The sequence below is a fragment of the Amphiura filiformis genome, chromosome 1 (genome assembly GCF_039555335.1).
Source record: "Amphiura filiformis chromosome 1, Afil_fr2py, whole genome shotgun sequence".
Classification (NCBI taxonomy): Eukaryota; Metazoa; Echinodermata; class Ophiuroidea; order Amphilepidida; family Amphiuridae; genus Amphiura; species Amphiura filiformis.
The window spans coordinates 91,612,682-91,630,191 of NC_092628.1; the positions used below are offsets into that span (position 1 = coordinate 91,612,682).

At 36.0% G+C, this 17,510-nt stretch overlaps 1 protein-coding gene and 1 long non-coding RNA gene across 2 annotated transcripts in view; both read right to left on the reverse strand.

Annotated features, from left to right (window-relative positions):
• Positions 1–917: 917 nt before the first annotated feature.
• Positions 918–17,510, reverse strand: part of LOC140157501 (uncharacterized) — a 29,967-nt gene continuing 13,374 nt past the window's right edge. Inside the window, exons 5-6 of the mRNA XM_072180710.1 lie at positions 8,008–8,089; positions 918–5,403 (exon numbers count right to left, since the gene is read on the reverse strand). Coding sequence (XP_072036811.1) covers positions 5,332–5,403; positions 8,008–8,089 — 154 coding nt within the window. The 3' untranslated portion in view covers positions 918–5,331. The remainder of the gene's footprint in view (positions 5,404–8,007; positions 8,090–17,510) is intronic.
• LOC140167561 (uncharacterized) lies at positions 10,445–16,130 on the reverse strand. Its single transcript, XR_011861061.1, has 3 exons — positions 15,838–16,130; positions 13,430–13,545; positions 10,445–11,386 (listed from the first exon to the last, which is right to left on the reverse strand). It is a non-coding gene; the product is annotated as an uncharacterized lncRNA (long non-coding RNA).

Sequence of the window (17,510 nt, forward strand, 5' to 3'; positions counted from 1 at the left end):
ATAAATTCAAGATTTATTATGAAAGCCTGGGAAAATACTTGCATGGGTCCGTTTTGAAAGTCCATACCATACATGAGCATAAAGCGCTTTACATAAATGTAAAGCGCTTTGAGGCTGTTTACGGCATAAAGCGCTATATAAATATCTACATTTATATCTACATTTTATGAGCATAATATCCTCCTCAGAATACAAGTTTTCATGGTGTGTAGATCTGTGAAGAAACTATTTTACTAGGCACTTGGATATGCAAATAAGTATGGCATAGTAAATGTAAATACAGATGCTTAGCAAATGTCCAGTTTAACTTTCAAAACATTTTGTAATTGCCACCCCATACTAAATAAATGAACTATTACAGGGGTACTAATTAGGCCAAATATGGTACATGTGTGTCACAATGTCAATTGATTTGTAAACAGTAACAAAATGTATGTTTCTAATTAATTCCATTTTATAATTGTAGTTAGTGTTTGTTGGAATATAGCAAGGTGTGCCAAAAAGGTTACATGTATGGATTAAGGATCCGATTATTGGGTTGGTGTGACGGCATTGGCTCTTTCCATCTCATAGCTATGTCACACATTGGTTTGTGACTCAAATTGAGTCAACTTCAATATATTTTATGTAAATTCTGGGTTGTGTCACCTAAATTAATGCTGGGATTGAATGCAGACAGGTTTGATTTTATGACGACACACCCCACAATTATTAAAAAAGTATTAAAATTTTGAAATCACATTTTACACACAAACTCGAGTCTCATCTGGTAAACAGGAGATATCAATTGAAGTCTCAAAACTTGATTATACTGGGAGACAGGCATACATGCTGCCCTCTGTCTCACTGGTAACACTAAATTCAATTCACTTTTCATTTATCGATATACTGCCCTCTGGCACTAGTTGTTAAATTATTTCTCAGAATAGTGACAAAATTGGCATTTCTCAATTCTATCCATGCAAGTGGTAGCACACTACTCAAAATATTCAAAGGATCAGAAACTGACAATCTAAATTTTTATTCTTTCTTTTCTGTTCTTCATATGGTGCTGACAAATGAGTATTTCTGTGTCATGAGACTTCAGTGTAAATGTCATGTTACCAAAACATCGAATAAGATGACTCTCATCTGATATCAGATTGTGAAAAATGTTAATAAGTATGATCCTTTATTGTTTTTGAGTGGTGTAGATGAGATTAATGATTGAAACAGGATAATGCGGATTATGTTATATTGAACAATATATTATTTTGAAATTAAATCTAATACTGGAACTGAAATTTTGCAACTCACTTTGCTAAACACATGAGACCCAGGATTACAAGACTTCCTCCTTCATCTGACATCACACCATCATCAATCAGATGCCTGATGAAGTCTGATGGTTTTGGAAGCAACATAGCAAAGCGAGTTGCAAAATTTCAGTTCCAGTATTAGATTTTATTTCAAAATAATGTTTAAATTGTTTTTTAAACTACATGTACTGGATGAATAATCTACACCAAGATACATGTACACCAAGATATTGAACAAGATACATAAAAAAAAGTTTTATTTTCCTCCACATGTAACCACTTTGGTACACATGAATTATAACTGTGTATCTTTGTTATATCATGGAATAAAATCTATGCACCAATATGCCTTAAGTAATAAAGTAGAAAGTCTATAATACAACAGAACTGGTCACATCACACTCTCAATAATATGTCACAGGTCAATGTATTCACTGTAAATGGAACTTTTTACTCTGGTGCATTGTGATTTACCTATCTCATGGTTCTATCGTATTGACCTGTGACTACTCACTTTATGTATTTATGTTTGTTTTTGTTTTGTAATAAAGAGAATTTATTGTCACAATAAAACATTGGATTTCTTTGTGTTCATCTTTGTTTTGCCAATATCTCTTATGATAGCATAGGGTCTCAATGATGTGGGGAAATTCTAGAACTGGTCTTACAAGTTGCAACTTTAATTTGGTCATTAAGCTCACTAATTTGCCAATTTATTCTCTTAAATCAGTTACTGATAATTATAGACTGGTTCTATTTCGGAAAAATCATGTTCCTAGAGAGGCAAGTTTGCGTAAAAGTTGGCAACCAGCTTATTTTTGTTAAATTGGGTATGCTGAACTCGAATCTGTTGTCTGCCAAGCAATATTTTGAGACCGTGACCCTCAAAAAGACCCCCAAATTACCCCATAGGATCGCATAGGGGGAAAAAAATAATTTTAATTCAATAACACTTTCAAACATGTCAAATTATGCGTCTGGCCCCATTGATCCCAGAAATGTAATGTTTGTGTGTGTACGACCTATTGTTAAGAAGTTATAGGGCACAAAAGGTCACAGATCAATTTGTAAGGAAATCGGAGCAACTTTAATTTTTCACCCCTGTATTGACCTTGGACCTGCTGAGCCTCGCAACTTGGTAATTATATGTCCTACCTGCAAATATGTTACATTTTTGTGATCCTTAGACCCAGACGAATAATTTGACATGTTTTTTAGTGAATTTGGAGAATTTTAAATTTTTGCCCCCTATATGAACATGTAGGGGTTGGGGGTCATTGTTTAGAGTCACTGGGTTCCAATATAGTTTGGCAGATAAAATATTTGAATTTAGCAATATACATAACCGAATTAACCAAAATAATTTGGTTGCCAACTTTTACGCCAATTTGCCGCTTGATGCTTAAATAAGCACATATTTTCAAAATAGAACCATTCTATTAAGACTAATTGTATACCAGTGACCTTCAAAGCAATCAGAAATTAGGGACACTTACTTTCAAGAGCAATCACCCTTTGTATGAACATAATCACCCTTTGTATGAACATATGTTCATATGACACCTACACATTGCAAGAACGTCATCCATTGGCTAATTTGGTTTCTAGTGGTTTATATCAATCGCAAATTCACACATTCGTAAAAAAAGATAATTACACCTACACATTGCAAGAACGTCATCCATTGGCTAATTTGGTTTCTAGTGTTTTATATCAATCATAAATTCACACATTTGTGAAAAAAAGATAATTATGCTGAAATATTTAATAGAGTCAGCTGGCAGGCAGTGATTGGTCACATACAAAATGACTTCATTAGGCAAGAAACCAGTCAATTAATGCTCTTCGTATAGCCATATTAAAAATACCACTGAACCAATACTAGGCTTGTTTGTACTCATTTTAATGGATTTTTCATGCTGATTCCAAATATGGTCATGAAAAGTTACAATTCTAAAATTTTTGAATTTTTTAAAAACTTGTCGTCTGCAGTCGACGCCAGCGTGGAGAGAGTTAATGCATTCAGTGTGTTCATTGCAGCCCTGAATTACTACCATTATTTAAAGGGCATATCTATCTAATGTTGGCAGTCCATTCTCTCAAAGTTGGCCATGTTCATAATTTTACGTTACTGTAGTTTCTAGGTGAAATCTGTCTTGTTCGAAGAAGCTCACTGCTTACAGTTGGTTTTTGAGGAAAATATCAATTTTAAACGACGTGTTTTCTCAAAAAAGGAGTCATTTTCATTATCCTCATAATATTAATTATCTTGCCAATGATATGATGTTGTCCGAGCAATATATATGCCCCTTAAAGGCTCATACAACAATTTTGCTGAACAAGAACCCTAAAATCCTTCAAAATTCTGTTTTTGCATTTTTGAGACAATTAGCATATCTAGATATGTTATTGAAACGGACAAATGACAAACTTGAACGCAATCTGATAAAATAAGACAAACAAGTGACTAATGTGCAAAAAATGTCCATGCCATATCGTGTGAGCATTGTGTGTGTAAGCTTAAAACTGGCTGTCACAATCGCTTAATTGATTGCATAGACAAATCCTATTAAACTTCCATCCAGTTCATTGCCAAATTATGGTGGAATATATCACCAAGTAAATCACATTCTTGCTTTAAATGCACTTACAAATGTGATTGATAGTATTTGCCCTAATAATATGCTATTACTTTCAATTGTAAAAGGCTCTTTTTCAAATCCAATAAACAAACCGAAAGTGAGTGAGCGATACTTTGTGATTTCACCCTGATTTTTAAGCTGTTTTCACTGAAAATTTGCTTCCAATAAACTCCCCCTTTTCAAAAAATGACACATTCCTTATTGTGTTTATTACAGACAAAACAGTATAATTGTTAATCATTCGGCAGTGCGGTTAGACAAAATATATAGCACAGATAATCTCTGAATGGGCCTTCAACAGCTTTACTCAGTGAACATTGCTTCATTAAATTCTCGGACACAATGTTCATTTGAAAGCACTAAGTGCTGGTCCACATTGATATTAGCAGTTGCATTGGGTCAGTATAGTCCGTCAACTCAGAAGTACAAAGTAAATTGATCTCGGAAACTGGAGGTATGAGAATAATTATTTCAGTGCAATGCGTGTGTAAATGCTTCTCTGAGCGATTTGTACTTGCCGAGCTCAGCACGCTCTTTATGTGTCACATTTTTTTAACACGCAGTGCGTGTGACGCAAAGCATCGACTCCCGATGCCACAGATTTGGTTTGTACTTCTAGGTTGAAGCAGTATAGTAAGAAGTTTATAAAGATTTTGGCTATACAGTCTGCAGGTGTGCACAGATCTGTATATAATAAACATCTCAAAAAAGTAACTAACCCCCTTAAATAATGGGTATTATAAATAATGGGTATTACAAATCTGTAAATGCGTTGGAAGCAGAATTTATTTCTGCGCATTTTGACACCTCATTTGATACGACACAATTTGAAACAATAAAACACCAGTCAATTTAATGTAGTGAGATCCAGATTTGAAAGTTGCACTTACAACAATACAAAAACTCTCAGATAACACAGATTTCCTTCCATTATACTGAATACATGCAATAGAATTTACTGCAACTTTCAAATCTTGGGTTACATTGATTTCAATGTACGCTGTGACATCAATATTTAGACAATTGCTACAAATGAGGTGTCAAAATGCGCAGAACTAAATTCTGCTTCCAACACATTTTACAGATTTGTAATACAATCGCCCGCTTTTGAATAATGGCCATTATTTAAGGGGGGTTAGTTACCACATTTGGCCTGTCATATGCCATTACATGTGACTCAAAGTTGACCACAACACTTGGCATCTTATTAAGCAATCCACAGAGTTCATTTTTGTGAATTTTTCCTTCAAAAAAGGGCAGATTTTCAACATTTTTACAGAAAAAAGTGAATCTATTCTCGGAACGGCATGGAGCTTCCCGCACCCTCCTGACTATGGCTCTGCAGGCTACTCTTATTAGCCTTTTAGTGACATGATATTATTATCAAATGGTCAAGTTGTGATCAGCCGGCTGAGTGTTCTTGCAACTCCTGCTGGAGCAACATCCAATGGTGTCTTCTTTTCCTGTACAGAAGGGGGAAAAAGATGGAGCATAAATACTTCTGTTAGATACATGGACGAAAGAGATAACATACCACATACAAGCAGTCAAAGTCTCAGCATCACCCAATGAGGGCCGATTGTTCCATGAAATGTGACAAGCAAAACTACTAAGCATATACCGCATATTTTTACAGTCTATCGCGTAAACGCGAAGACACACAAAGCTCCATCGCGTATAAGGGAAGGCACCCAATGCTGGCGTGATTGTTAGACACATCACAATCAAATGATAAGCCCCCATCATAGGCCCCTCATGAATATGCAAGAATTCACAGTATACAATGCACGGGGACTTTGACTGTTGATACATACTCTTTAGTACTCTGTGGTTAGATACCTTACATCCAAGTTCAAGCTTAATTATTCCATGCACAAATTTAACATATTACCAGTATTCCAGAAAATTATCAATACAACATTATTATGATATATATGATCTATATCCATCGCCCAATGTCTTTTTTAAAGACAGTTCTTGTTTATTATTGGTCACCACTTTCAGTGTTAATTTGGAGGATTTTGCGTTGTATTTCACCCACTCCAAGGATACCCTTTGTCTTAATCCCTCCATTTGTTTTCAATCCCTCCATTTGTTTTCATGTTGAATTGGATGTCCTGATGTTTTTGTATCACAACCTTCTTCTTCGTACATATTTCTCAACTTGATGAGATAACACAAGCAGGGGGTAAACATTATGTAACATAAAACACCCACTCCAAGAATAATGATTGATGATCCTAATATTTTGTATCACAATATGTGACGTAAAACACCCACTCTGAGTGGGCCCCAAAGAAGAACAGACGATTAATTGTGTTTTCAACTGATTGAGTGTGTCAGGCTAAAGAAGAAATAGCACAAACAAACTAAATAATTAGACTGGTTCTATTTTGGAAAAATCATGTTCCTAGCGACAAGTTTGCGCAAAAGTTGGCAACCAGCTTATTTTTGTTAATTTGGGTACGCTGAACTTGAATCTGTTGTCTGCCAAGCAATATTTTGAGACTGTAATCCTCAAAAAGACCCCCCAAATGACCCCATAGGATCGTATAGGGGGCAAAAATTAATTTTATTCCAATAACACTTTCAAACATGTCAAATTATTCGTCTGGTCCAACAGATCCCAGAAATGTAATTTTTGAGCGTGTAGGACCTATCGTTAAGAAGTTATGGGGCACAAAAACTCACAGTTCGATTTGATTGTTGTATATGGGTCAAAAGTCAAAGTTACTTCAAGTTTAAGTAAAAGTTGAGGTAAACTGTTCATTTAGCTTACAGATTTCAGAAAAAGAATAGTTTGCACTATCTGCGATGTCTAGTTAGCATGTTACACCATATAGAGTCAAAAGATATGTATATAGGATTCCATAGGATTCAATGGAATTTGTATTTATTTATCAACGATCTTCTGAACTTGACATCGCAGATAGTAAAAGCTATTCTTTTCCTGAATCCCTTGAACTTGAGGAACAGTTTGCATCCATTTTTATGAAAATCAGAGTAATTTTAATTTTTCACCCCTGTATAGCATGTAAATTAACCTTGGACCTGTTGAGCCTCATAATTTGGTAACTATGTCCTACACACAAATATGTTACATTTTTGTGATCCTTAGACCAAGACAAATAATTTGACATGTTTATTAGTGAATTTGGAGCATGCTTGGTTTTCCCCCCTATATGAGCATGTAGGGGGTCTGGGGGTCTTTTTAAGAGTCACTGGGTTCCAAAATAGCTTGGCAGACAAATATTTTGAATTCAGCATACCAGAATTAACCAAAATAATTTGGTTGCCAGCTTTTATGCAAACTTGCCGCTTGATGCTTAAATAAGCACATATTTTCAAAATAGAACTAGTCTTAAATCAATTGATTGATGAATTGTATGTCCTAATGTTTTAGTATCACAATCATGTGACATAAAACACCCAAAAATTTTACATGACAAACATTTTGAGACCATTTTTGTTGAAATCAGAACATATTTATTGTTTCATCCCCGAGTGGTTAAAAAAACTGACCGTTGGTAATCACACAAAAAAATCATAATAGACAATTTTCTGGACTTTGAAATAATGTTCAAAATTAAGGTAAATTCATTTCGCTAAAAACTATGCTAAAGCAGCACTTTTTTCAAATTTTTGGAGACAATTTTGAAAAAGCACCCATCTCTAAACTAGTTTTTTAAATTAAAACACTAAATCTCTAAAATGCACCATGTATCCATGTCCCTGAATCTACCACACATCATGTACCCCCAAGCTGTCACCATGAATCCTGGTCCTGAATCTACCACACATCCTCTACCCCCCCAAGCTATAACCAGGAATCCTAGTCCCTGAATCTACCACACATCCTGTACCCCAAGCTGTCACCATGAATCCTGGTCCTGAATCTACCACACATCCTGTACCCCAATCTATAACCAGGAATCCATGTCCCTGAATCTACCACACATCCTGTACCCCTAAGCTGTCACCATGAATCCTGGTCCCTGAATCTACCACACATCCGGTACCCCCAAGCTGTCACCATGAATCCTGGTCCATGAGCCTATTATTCTCACCTTATTCTGTAGGTCCAAGCTACCTCCACGCTCTACCAATAACTTGGCTTCTTCCAACCTCTCTTCTTCACATGCTAAATGCCTGAAATGTGAACAAAAACAAATATAACCATCTACATATGAAATGTTTACATAGTACATTGTAGTCATTGTAATATGACCCAACGCAAATTATGAAACTGGTGTCGGAAATTAGCAAATTACATTTTGGTATAACAGCAATATGCATATCAAAAGGACATCTGTAAAGTTACATATTACAAAATTATGGCAGGTCAAAGGGCATGAAAATATGGATAAATAAGAATTATTCTTTCCCAGAATGCAAATTATTCCTGCCATAAATCACTTCAAAACATCAGAGCTACTAATAAATACACCAAACTGTGTGCAAATGTAACAGAGATTGCCAGTGTCATACCTTATTTTCAAATTTGAAACTCGGGTTGAAACTATTTCCACCTAAAATGTAAGAGTCTCATTTGTCACTAAAAACACACTTTATTGCCAGTTTTATCAAAAAATATTCCACATTAAATGCACATAACAGATATCAAGAATCCCAGGACCCTCCTAGCCTGAATCCATCTGGCCTCTAATGGCGGCGCCTTTTATAGGGTTTTTTTTTAATAATGTTTGATTCCCTCTTAAGGGATACTGTCTACACCCTGGCCAATTTTGTGCCTATTTTTGCATTTTCTCAAAAATTATTAAGCATATTGGTGACAAGATATGTATATTATAGGGGCAAGGACTACAATTACTGCATTAAAAATTGAGGAACTCAAGGAAAGAAGTTATTGACTTATTGATCAAATATTGGTTTTCCTTCATTTTTGACTGTTACTCCACAACTGTTGTCTGTGTTCAGTGTGTTGAAATAAAATTTCCAGTGCAGTAGTTGTAGCCCTTGCCCCTATAATATACATATCTTACTTGTCACCAATGCGCTAGTGGAGAAAAATGCAAAATATAGGCACAAAATTGGGCAGGGGGTGTAGTACCCCCTCAAACTGAAAAAATTATCAAATACAAGTACACCCAATATTGATACCAGTAAGTCCCTAAAGGACTAAACAAAATAAGAAAACAAGCACACAGATACTGGTACATGATACTTCTTTTCATTTTATTTTTTTATCACATGACTGACATGGTGCACAAAGCACACACAAAAAAGGATTACAACTTGATATGGTCAATATGATTCAAACAAGCATCAGTTTATTTTAATTGGAAAAATACACTAAGAAAATTTGCATTTTAAATAAAAATCAATAAAAAACCCTGCTTTTAACATGAAATAACTGGTATTCAGATTACTCAGTTAACTTATTTTTAAGAGATGCTAGTAAATACATAATTGAATTTATTGATACAGGAGATAATTTTTTGAGACAGGCTGTAGAACAAAATTAAAACAAATAATGTCTAAGGCCATCTTAATTACATCCGGTGTCTCAAAGCTACTGCAGCGTTAGTAAAATCGCATGAGTAGTCCTCTTTGAAAATCAAAAATTAATTTTTTTATCTCTTTATTTTTTTTAACAAAAAGGCGAAAATAAAACTCAAAATTCGTATTTGATTTCAAGTTTTTGATTTTTTCGCAAACTTTGAACACGAATATATTCAATTCAATTCAAGAAACATTCATTTCACAATTCACAACTGACTGATATACATTGTACTGACAAATGTACAAATATAATAAAAGAGAAGAATAATAGTTTGTAGCAGTTACTTTTTTGTCTGTTATTCAAACATTTGCAACATTGGATATACTGTATTTTGCACAAAATGCTTGTCCGAAATCCTGTATTGACACATAAAAAATACAGTAAAAACACAGCATTCCGCATTAGGTTTTCAATTTCTCACAAGCTTGGAGACACAGGATTTAATTCAGATAGCCATAGCATCAGTGTCGTACACAAAATCATGCATACCTCACAAATGCAAAATTTTGGGAATAAACCTCTTTTGTGGATATCTACTTAAAAATGATATAAAAAGAGTATGCTAGGATCACTAAAAATTAACATTGTCTAATTATTGTCCACTGTTTAATACATACAGGTACATGTCTAACCTACTAGGTTATTATTATTAATTATTTATTTATTATTATAATTCAGTCTGTAAAATGGGCACATACAAAAGTCATGTAGCCTACCAGGGTAAGGGACCATTCACAAACACTTGTAAGGGGGGCCTGATGCAAAAAAAAATTATCGCAAAATTTTTTCAGGGCCCCACCTTTACAGACCTCGAAAATTTCAGGGCCCCTTTTGACAGGCAAATTATGGGACAACCATATAGAAAAGCATATAAACTCAATTTTTCCAGGAAAATTTGTGGTCATTTTTTCAGGGCCCCCTAAGGAGGGTAAAAAAAATTCAGGCCCCCCCCTTTTTTGCATCAGGCCCCCCCCCCCCCTTACAAGTGTTTGTGAACGGTCCCTAAGGGGACAGCTAATTAATGGCAAGTTAAAAATGGGCGAGTCAGATTGAAAGAAAATGGCGAGTTAGATAAGTTTCTCCCCTGGCCCCTGCAGAGATTAAAGATTGACCCCTGCTGAGAATACGGGAAGTCTCGCCGGTGAGTTAAGATTTTTATGGCAAGTCCAGCCAACGAGTTATGACAAGTCCCATCGATGAGTTAAAATTTACGGCAAGTCCCATCAGCGAGTTATGGCAAGTCTTATCAGCAAGTTAAGATTACAATCTGATTTAGGGTAAAATGGATTTTTTCTCACCATCATGAACCTCAACTAGTGAAAGCAATTTCCCTGTCATAGTGTCATCATATAACGGCATTGCTGTAACTATCTTGATAATGTTGTCATAACTCGCCGACTTGATTGTGTTGTTGTAACTCGCCGTTCGGACTTCATGGCTTTGTCGTAACTCGGCTTTAGCTTACTTTATGGGAGTAATTGAAAAAATCCCTAATCTCTGGGGGGGGGGGGGTAACTTGCCTTTTCTTTAAGTCGCCTTTCTTTTTAACTCGCCATTTTGAACTTGCCTAGTTACCACTGTGTCCAGGATTTGTTGACTTAATTGTAGTCCACATTAGCATAATTATAAATTATGAGTTCCACTGTGGTAAAATATCAAATTATCAGTAGCGATGGCTACCAGCTAGCTAGTCCACCAAACCTAATTGATAGGTAGGCGTAGGCCTACATGTAGGCTGTAACAGCCATTTCTGTCAATAGTTAAAGTCACTTGAACTTAGTTGAAACGCCGACATTCTATATGGCACAGGTGATTGCTATGGAGCATTTACTTTACACATCATCACTATATCATCATCTCGATCTGTCTCTTGCTTTAGCTTGTTGCTGCAAGTGGTTCCTTCCAATAAGTTCAAATTTCATCTGTAAAGAAATAACCAAAATATCAATTGAAAATATTTAGATGTTTTTCTTATCAAGATTTTAAAATTAACAACCTACAGATCCCCCACATGGAAAGAAAAAATATCTTGGGACCTGATTTAATAGCTCAGGCCTGACTATAAATTAGGGGCCCGTGCCACTAAGTCAGATACTATCTTGGGGCTTGAACTTGAAGTTACTATCTTGGGGGCCTGAGTTACTTAGTCGGGTCCCAAGTTACCAAGTCCGGGACCCAAATTACCAGATTGGACCCGAGTTACCAAGTCAGGGATAGTATGTAGGGCCCAATGATTATTTTTTTCTTTCCATGTCACTTGAGAGCTCCTTCCGGAGGGGAGGGGCTGAAGAAAATTCAATTTTGCCGTCCCTTCCTCAGTTTTTTTTTTTTTCGGGTGGTTTGAAAAAGTGAAGAGCAAAAAAAAAAAAAAAAGGATTATAAGCACTAGCACCCTAATAGCAACACATTTTGATGTATAGTACTTGCCCGGGGGTCACTCCCATTGTGGCCTGTACACCATCCGCGATAATCAACTTTTGAAAAGCACCCTAAACAAAGATCTAACCCTTGGCTAAAACGATACCCTAAACAGGTAACACGCACCTGTTTCACACCATAAATTAGGCGGGCCTAAACCAGGGTTGGACTTTTGACCGGTCAAAACCTGTTTTGTCCACAAAGCGGTTAAAACCAGGTTTAAACCGGTCAAAACCGGACAAAACTGGTCAAATCTGGTCAAAACCTAATTTGTATTCTAGAGTTCAATAAAGTTGATGTATCATGTATAACTTATAAATATAATTATAATCACTATTTGGATAATAATAGAATAATATGATTTATTTATCAATTAATTAATAAATAAATCTTTAATTAAGAAAATATATAGATAAAAAATGTCCCTTCAAAAGCCAATGTACTTAAACAGCAAATGTTTTTTAAAAATGAATGACATGAAAAATTACTTTTACCGTATCTCTTAAAATTTAAACAATGAGGGATGTGAGCAATGGGGTATATTTTACATGAAACATTAATAAGAAATATTTTGGAACTGTAAAAATTGAAACCTGTTCTGTAGTCCTTTGGAAGATTTTACACCAAATAACTTAGTCTCAACATGGACATGTTAATTAGAAAACTAAAACCAATGGGGGGGGGGGGGACATTGCTTTTAAAGTTTTGATAATTACATGTAGGCTAATGGATTTAAACTCTAGCATAGCCACTACACAGAGTAAACAAAAAGTAATACAGCCTAACAGTGATATCAATTTGTTTGTTTGTTGCACTTGTATGAAACTGGCAACATTTTTGAGTGTTTGCATGAAAATAAATGTCAAGTGAGGTAAATTTTAAGTATTTTTCCTTTATTTTATTTGATTTTGTAGCATCAAAATGGTTTTGACCAGTTTTGACCACTTTTTAGCGGTCAAAACTAGGCGGTTTAAACCGGTTTTAACCATGGGGTTTAAACCGGGGCGGTTTTAACCGGCCAACCCTGGCCTAAACAGGGATTTTATTCATTGCATCAAATTTCATACCCTTAAATTTCATTTCAAAGTATCAGCAATTGCAATTTTGCTACCCTTTTTTCCAATTTTTCATGTTTTTGACACCCTAAACACGATACACGCGTATCGTGCCTACCCACGAAAAACTACCCTTTACACGTTTTTATTATCGCGGATGGTGTACAGGCCACAATGGAAGTGACCCCCCGAGTACTTGTAATTTTTTCTAATTTTTATACTTTTTAAATTTTTTCCGCCTTTTTTCTTTACCAATTCTTTTTGCCGGCCCTTCTTTCGCTGCCCCTTGACCCCTTCGATTTGGCCGCCCCCTGCTTTTACCCGGGGTGGGGCTGGCACTCCCAAAGCCCCCCCAATACACGCATGAAAATCAAACATCACTCTCTTATATCAGATTTAAGGAGAGCAGTAGAGAGCAATGCTCTTACTCTCCTCAAAAGGCAGTCCCTGGTTAATCATAGTACAAAAATGTACATACCAGGCTTTTTTTACCAGCTTGTCCAGTACTGTTGAGTTCATCACTATACATTCTGATTAAAAGCCACCATCTCCTGAAAGCAGTTGCTGCACCTGTACAGTTCACATCAAGTTGACATCACTGGTATCACCTAGTTGGGAAAATTCAAGAAACAATATCTTAATTGGAGAAACGTTTTACAAGAACAAACATGCTTTGCCTCCTGGTTTCTGAACTTGGGCTTCTCCATGCTGCAATCCTAGCCCCAGAGTTACATGGGAGGCCAAAGTACCAATTCAAAATATATTTTTGGAAATTGTTTTACCATACCATTTATTTGCACACAAAAGTAAACTGCGGATTTACTGCGCAGCTTTTAAATAAAAGTGCCGCAAATTATTTGATCATTGCATCCATATGTGATGTGTATAGCATGTGAGTTGTGTTGAAGAGATCAATGGTGGTGCATTTGAAGTGTAACACACATATTGTAATTTGGCATTTTGCCCATTCATGCCTTAAAGGCTAAACTATGATCAGCTGGTCATCATGTGTGAGATGGGAGTCAGGACTAACTACATGTATAAAAAAAAGCCCAAAATTTTCCGCTTTACAAAATGTCAAATTCCGCTTTTTCCCGCTTCGTAAATTTTGCGATAAAAAATTTTTCACAAAAAAACCCTTACGATCAAATATAGGGCCTATCTTGGTGAAATGATGGTTTATTAACAATTTATTATGTTGAATTTTGAAACTGTTTTTATTATCGGTATTTAAGGTTGGTCTGAACCCTGGAATTATGGAAACTTTCGGGCCTCATAACTGCTAAATTGTTGGTCTAAAGTATATAAAAGTATACATATTTAGAATTTGGCAAAGACTTGATAAGTTCATCTGTGAGGTCAAATTTGGGCCAAAATGCTCATTTTTAGCCCAAAATCCCAAAAACCTGTTTTTTTGGCCCACTTCTTTTTAGTGCATCCTACCAAAAAAAATTCTTGGGCCAAAAAATGGCTCCTAGATATTTTTATCTAGTTTTTAAAAATTAATTTAAAAAAATTTGGCCCAAGAATTTTTTTGGTAGGATGCACGAAAAAGAAGTGGGCCAAAAAACAGTTTTTTGGGTTTTTTGGCAAATTTGACCTCACAGATGAACTTATCAAGTCTTTGCCATTCTAAATATGTATACTTTTATATACTTTAGACCAACAATTTAGCAGTTATGAGGCCCGAAAGTTTCCATAATTCCAGGATTCAGACCAACCTTAAAGGAAGTCTCCAGTAATCACAATGCCTAAATGTAAGAAAAATAATTATCAAGCACGAATCACATGGTTTTATTTCAACAAATTCATAGTGACCATGACCATAACCATAAAAACGAATAAAAACATCCGTCTCTCAACACGCGATATTCAAAATTCCCGGGCGCTGAATTTGTCGAGTGCAATGACGTCCCAGACAATGAAGGCTGACAACAATTGAGCACAAATAACCATTACGTCATTGGACTTAGACAATTTCGGTGCGGGAATTTTGAATATCGTGTGTTCAGAGCCGACAGTTTTTATTTGTTTTTATGGTCAATATGAGTTTGTTTTAAATAAAACCATGTGATTCGTGAAGGCATAATGTTATGATTGCTGGAGACTCCCTTTTTTTTCAATTTTCTTTTTTAAAGCTTTTTTCAGTTCATTTTTTCTTTTTTTAGCAAAACTGCTTTTTCCGTTTTTCTTCCTGAATTCTGAGATTGTCGCGGAAAATCCGCAATGCAGAAAAAACTTCTGTCTTTTTATAGTCAGGAGCAGGACTCATCATGGTCTATCGTGGATTGCGTACACAGCTGGGCATAGCGCCTTTTTAGGCGGAAATTATTCGGCTTTTGTTACTGCGCTCGTCAATAAAGTCCAAACTCAGTCACTCTCACATAAATTCACATAAGCGTGCGCCAGTCACGCATTACGCAACGCACAACTAGCATTTGATTTAAGCATTGCTTACGCCCACGATTAAGCCCAACTCGTGGGCTCGTGGCAGTCGCGTGCATGCCATTCTACATGTATTAGTTTATTGTATTTAATCAATACAGCACAATGGTCGTTATTCACGAGTTATTTTTTCAGCCTTAACCAAACAAACTTTAGGTGCCTTCAAACATCATGTTGTCCGCCCGGGGTTGTCCGTGTCCGAGAAAACATTCACAACACATCACACATGATGAAAAGCAGGAGTAGCTAGGGCATGATGATGATTGTATTTGTTATTTTGTAAATCATGTACCAGTAAATCTAAATTAATGTCATGCGTCGTCATGTCATGACTGCCTACAAATTACATTTACAATATTGAATCAGTCATGAGTCACGACACTGCTCTTGTTTTGGTGTAAAAGATGCATATCCTACGTGAAAATAATTGAAATAACTTCAGCTTTTATACTTACATTGCTTTATACATGTACCATGCATGCATCACCGTGAATACCGAAGCTGTGCTGTGCATAGTCGGTGCATGTCACTACTGTGTGGTCCCGGTGTGTGCTCTGAGCGGGGTTTGTGTGACGATCTTTCCTTCTCAAAATCAAGTTGAATATTGCGATCTGTCAGTGTGCAATGGCCTCAATGTGTTACAAATCCACATAAGTTTCACCATGATGACTAAAAATCGTGCAAAGTTCATTATTTTGGTTTAAAAATGGAAAAATTGTAGAAACCACTAATGGCGGACGCAACAGATTTTTTTTTAAACATCAGCTACCAAATTGCAAGCAAGAAAGGTTTATTCCCTGCGTCGGTACTCAGCTGTTTGTTTTCAAGCTCGCTTTATGTATAGCGAACGAAAGCTAGCCAAATCAGCCAAATGTCGGGTTTCAAAAGTGTCAGATCAGGGCTCCGTTTGTCTTTATATTCCCATAGAGCATGATATGAGATACATAGTCGCTGAAAGCAGTGACGTAATCAAATTCTACTAAATATTCATTTTCACTGCTCCTGATTTGGAGCAGAACAGTTCAGTCTTCACCAACAGCACAACCCGATGACCGTGCGTAGTTGTTGAAAGACTGAAGGATCCAGTCTAGGACCCTCCCATCCCCCATGTTGCCAATAGAGGAATTAGTTTGAAATTTGCCCCTAAACAAGGATAGACATTGCGTGTGTTGGTAAATTGATATCGGTAAGCTTAAAATTAAGAATTGAAGTCAGCTCTGATTTTTTTTAAATCTCATTATCTGGTTGGTAAAATTGCTCAGAAACCACTCTTTTGTGCCGAATAATTTGATAAATATGTCACCAATGATGTCCGTTAATTGAGTAATTAAAAAAAACTACTCTAAGCGAGGATCGTCCTTAAAAAACACCCCTTCTTTTAGTAAAATGAGTGCAGTGTTTTGAGACCCTAATCGCGGATCCGCGCGGATCCTCGTTTTGCTTTTCAAAACCACCCTAAATCTGTGTTTTCTTTCACACGGATGCTTACAACTTTCATATATGATTGGCCCCTCCCCCGGGCAAATTTATAGTCATTCATAGAGTGTACATCAATATATAGTATTCAGGTTTACATGTTGTTTTGAATATCTCTGCAGGTCCCTAGATTTCCTAAAAGGATCATGTCAACAATTTAATATTTCATTTGAGAAACAGCAAGCACAATCAGTCCAATGTGTAGTGAATTTATACACCTGACTGGATGTGTGCTATTATGCTTGTTTTCATTTTGTGTCAACATGGTAAAAAGCAAGTAGTCTAAATAAAAATTCCTTTAAAAAAGGAATGGGGCGCCCAATGTGAGCTTGGTCGTGATGTGGTGAATTTCATGGTGTTTAGATTTGGTATTATTATCTCTTGCAAACCCGGTGACACCTCATTATAGAAATCAGACCTGTTGATAGGTTGTAAGAGGGGATGGCCTTGTCCAGGCACAAATTGCACCATATATAAAGAAAGTTTTGCTACTTTGCAACACAATAAAAACTTAAATGCAAAATGAGATCATGTAGGTGGCTCCCGATGGGGCTTAAAAACTAAATGCAAAATGAGGTTTTTAAAAATATTGTTTTGCAGAGTCAAGGCGCTTGAGTATCATTATTAAGCCTCATATCACTTATTTATTGTC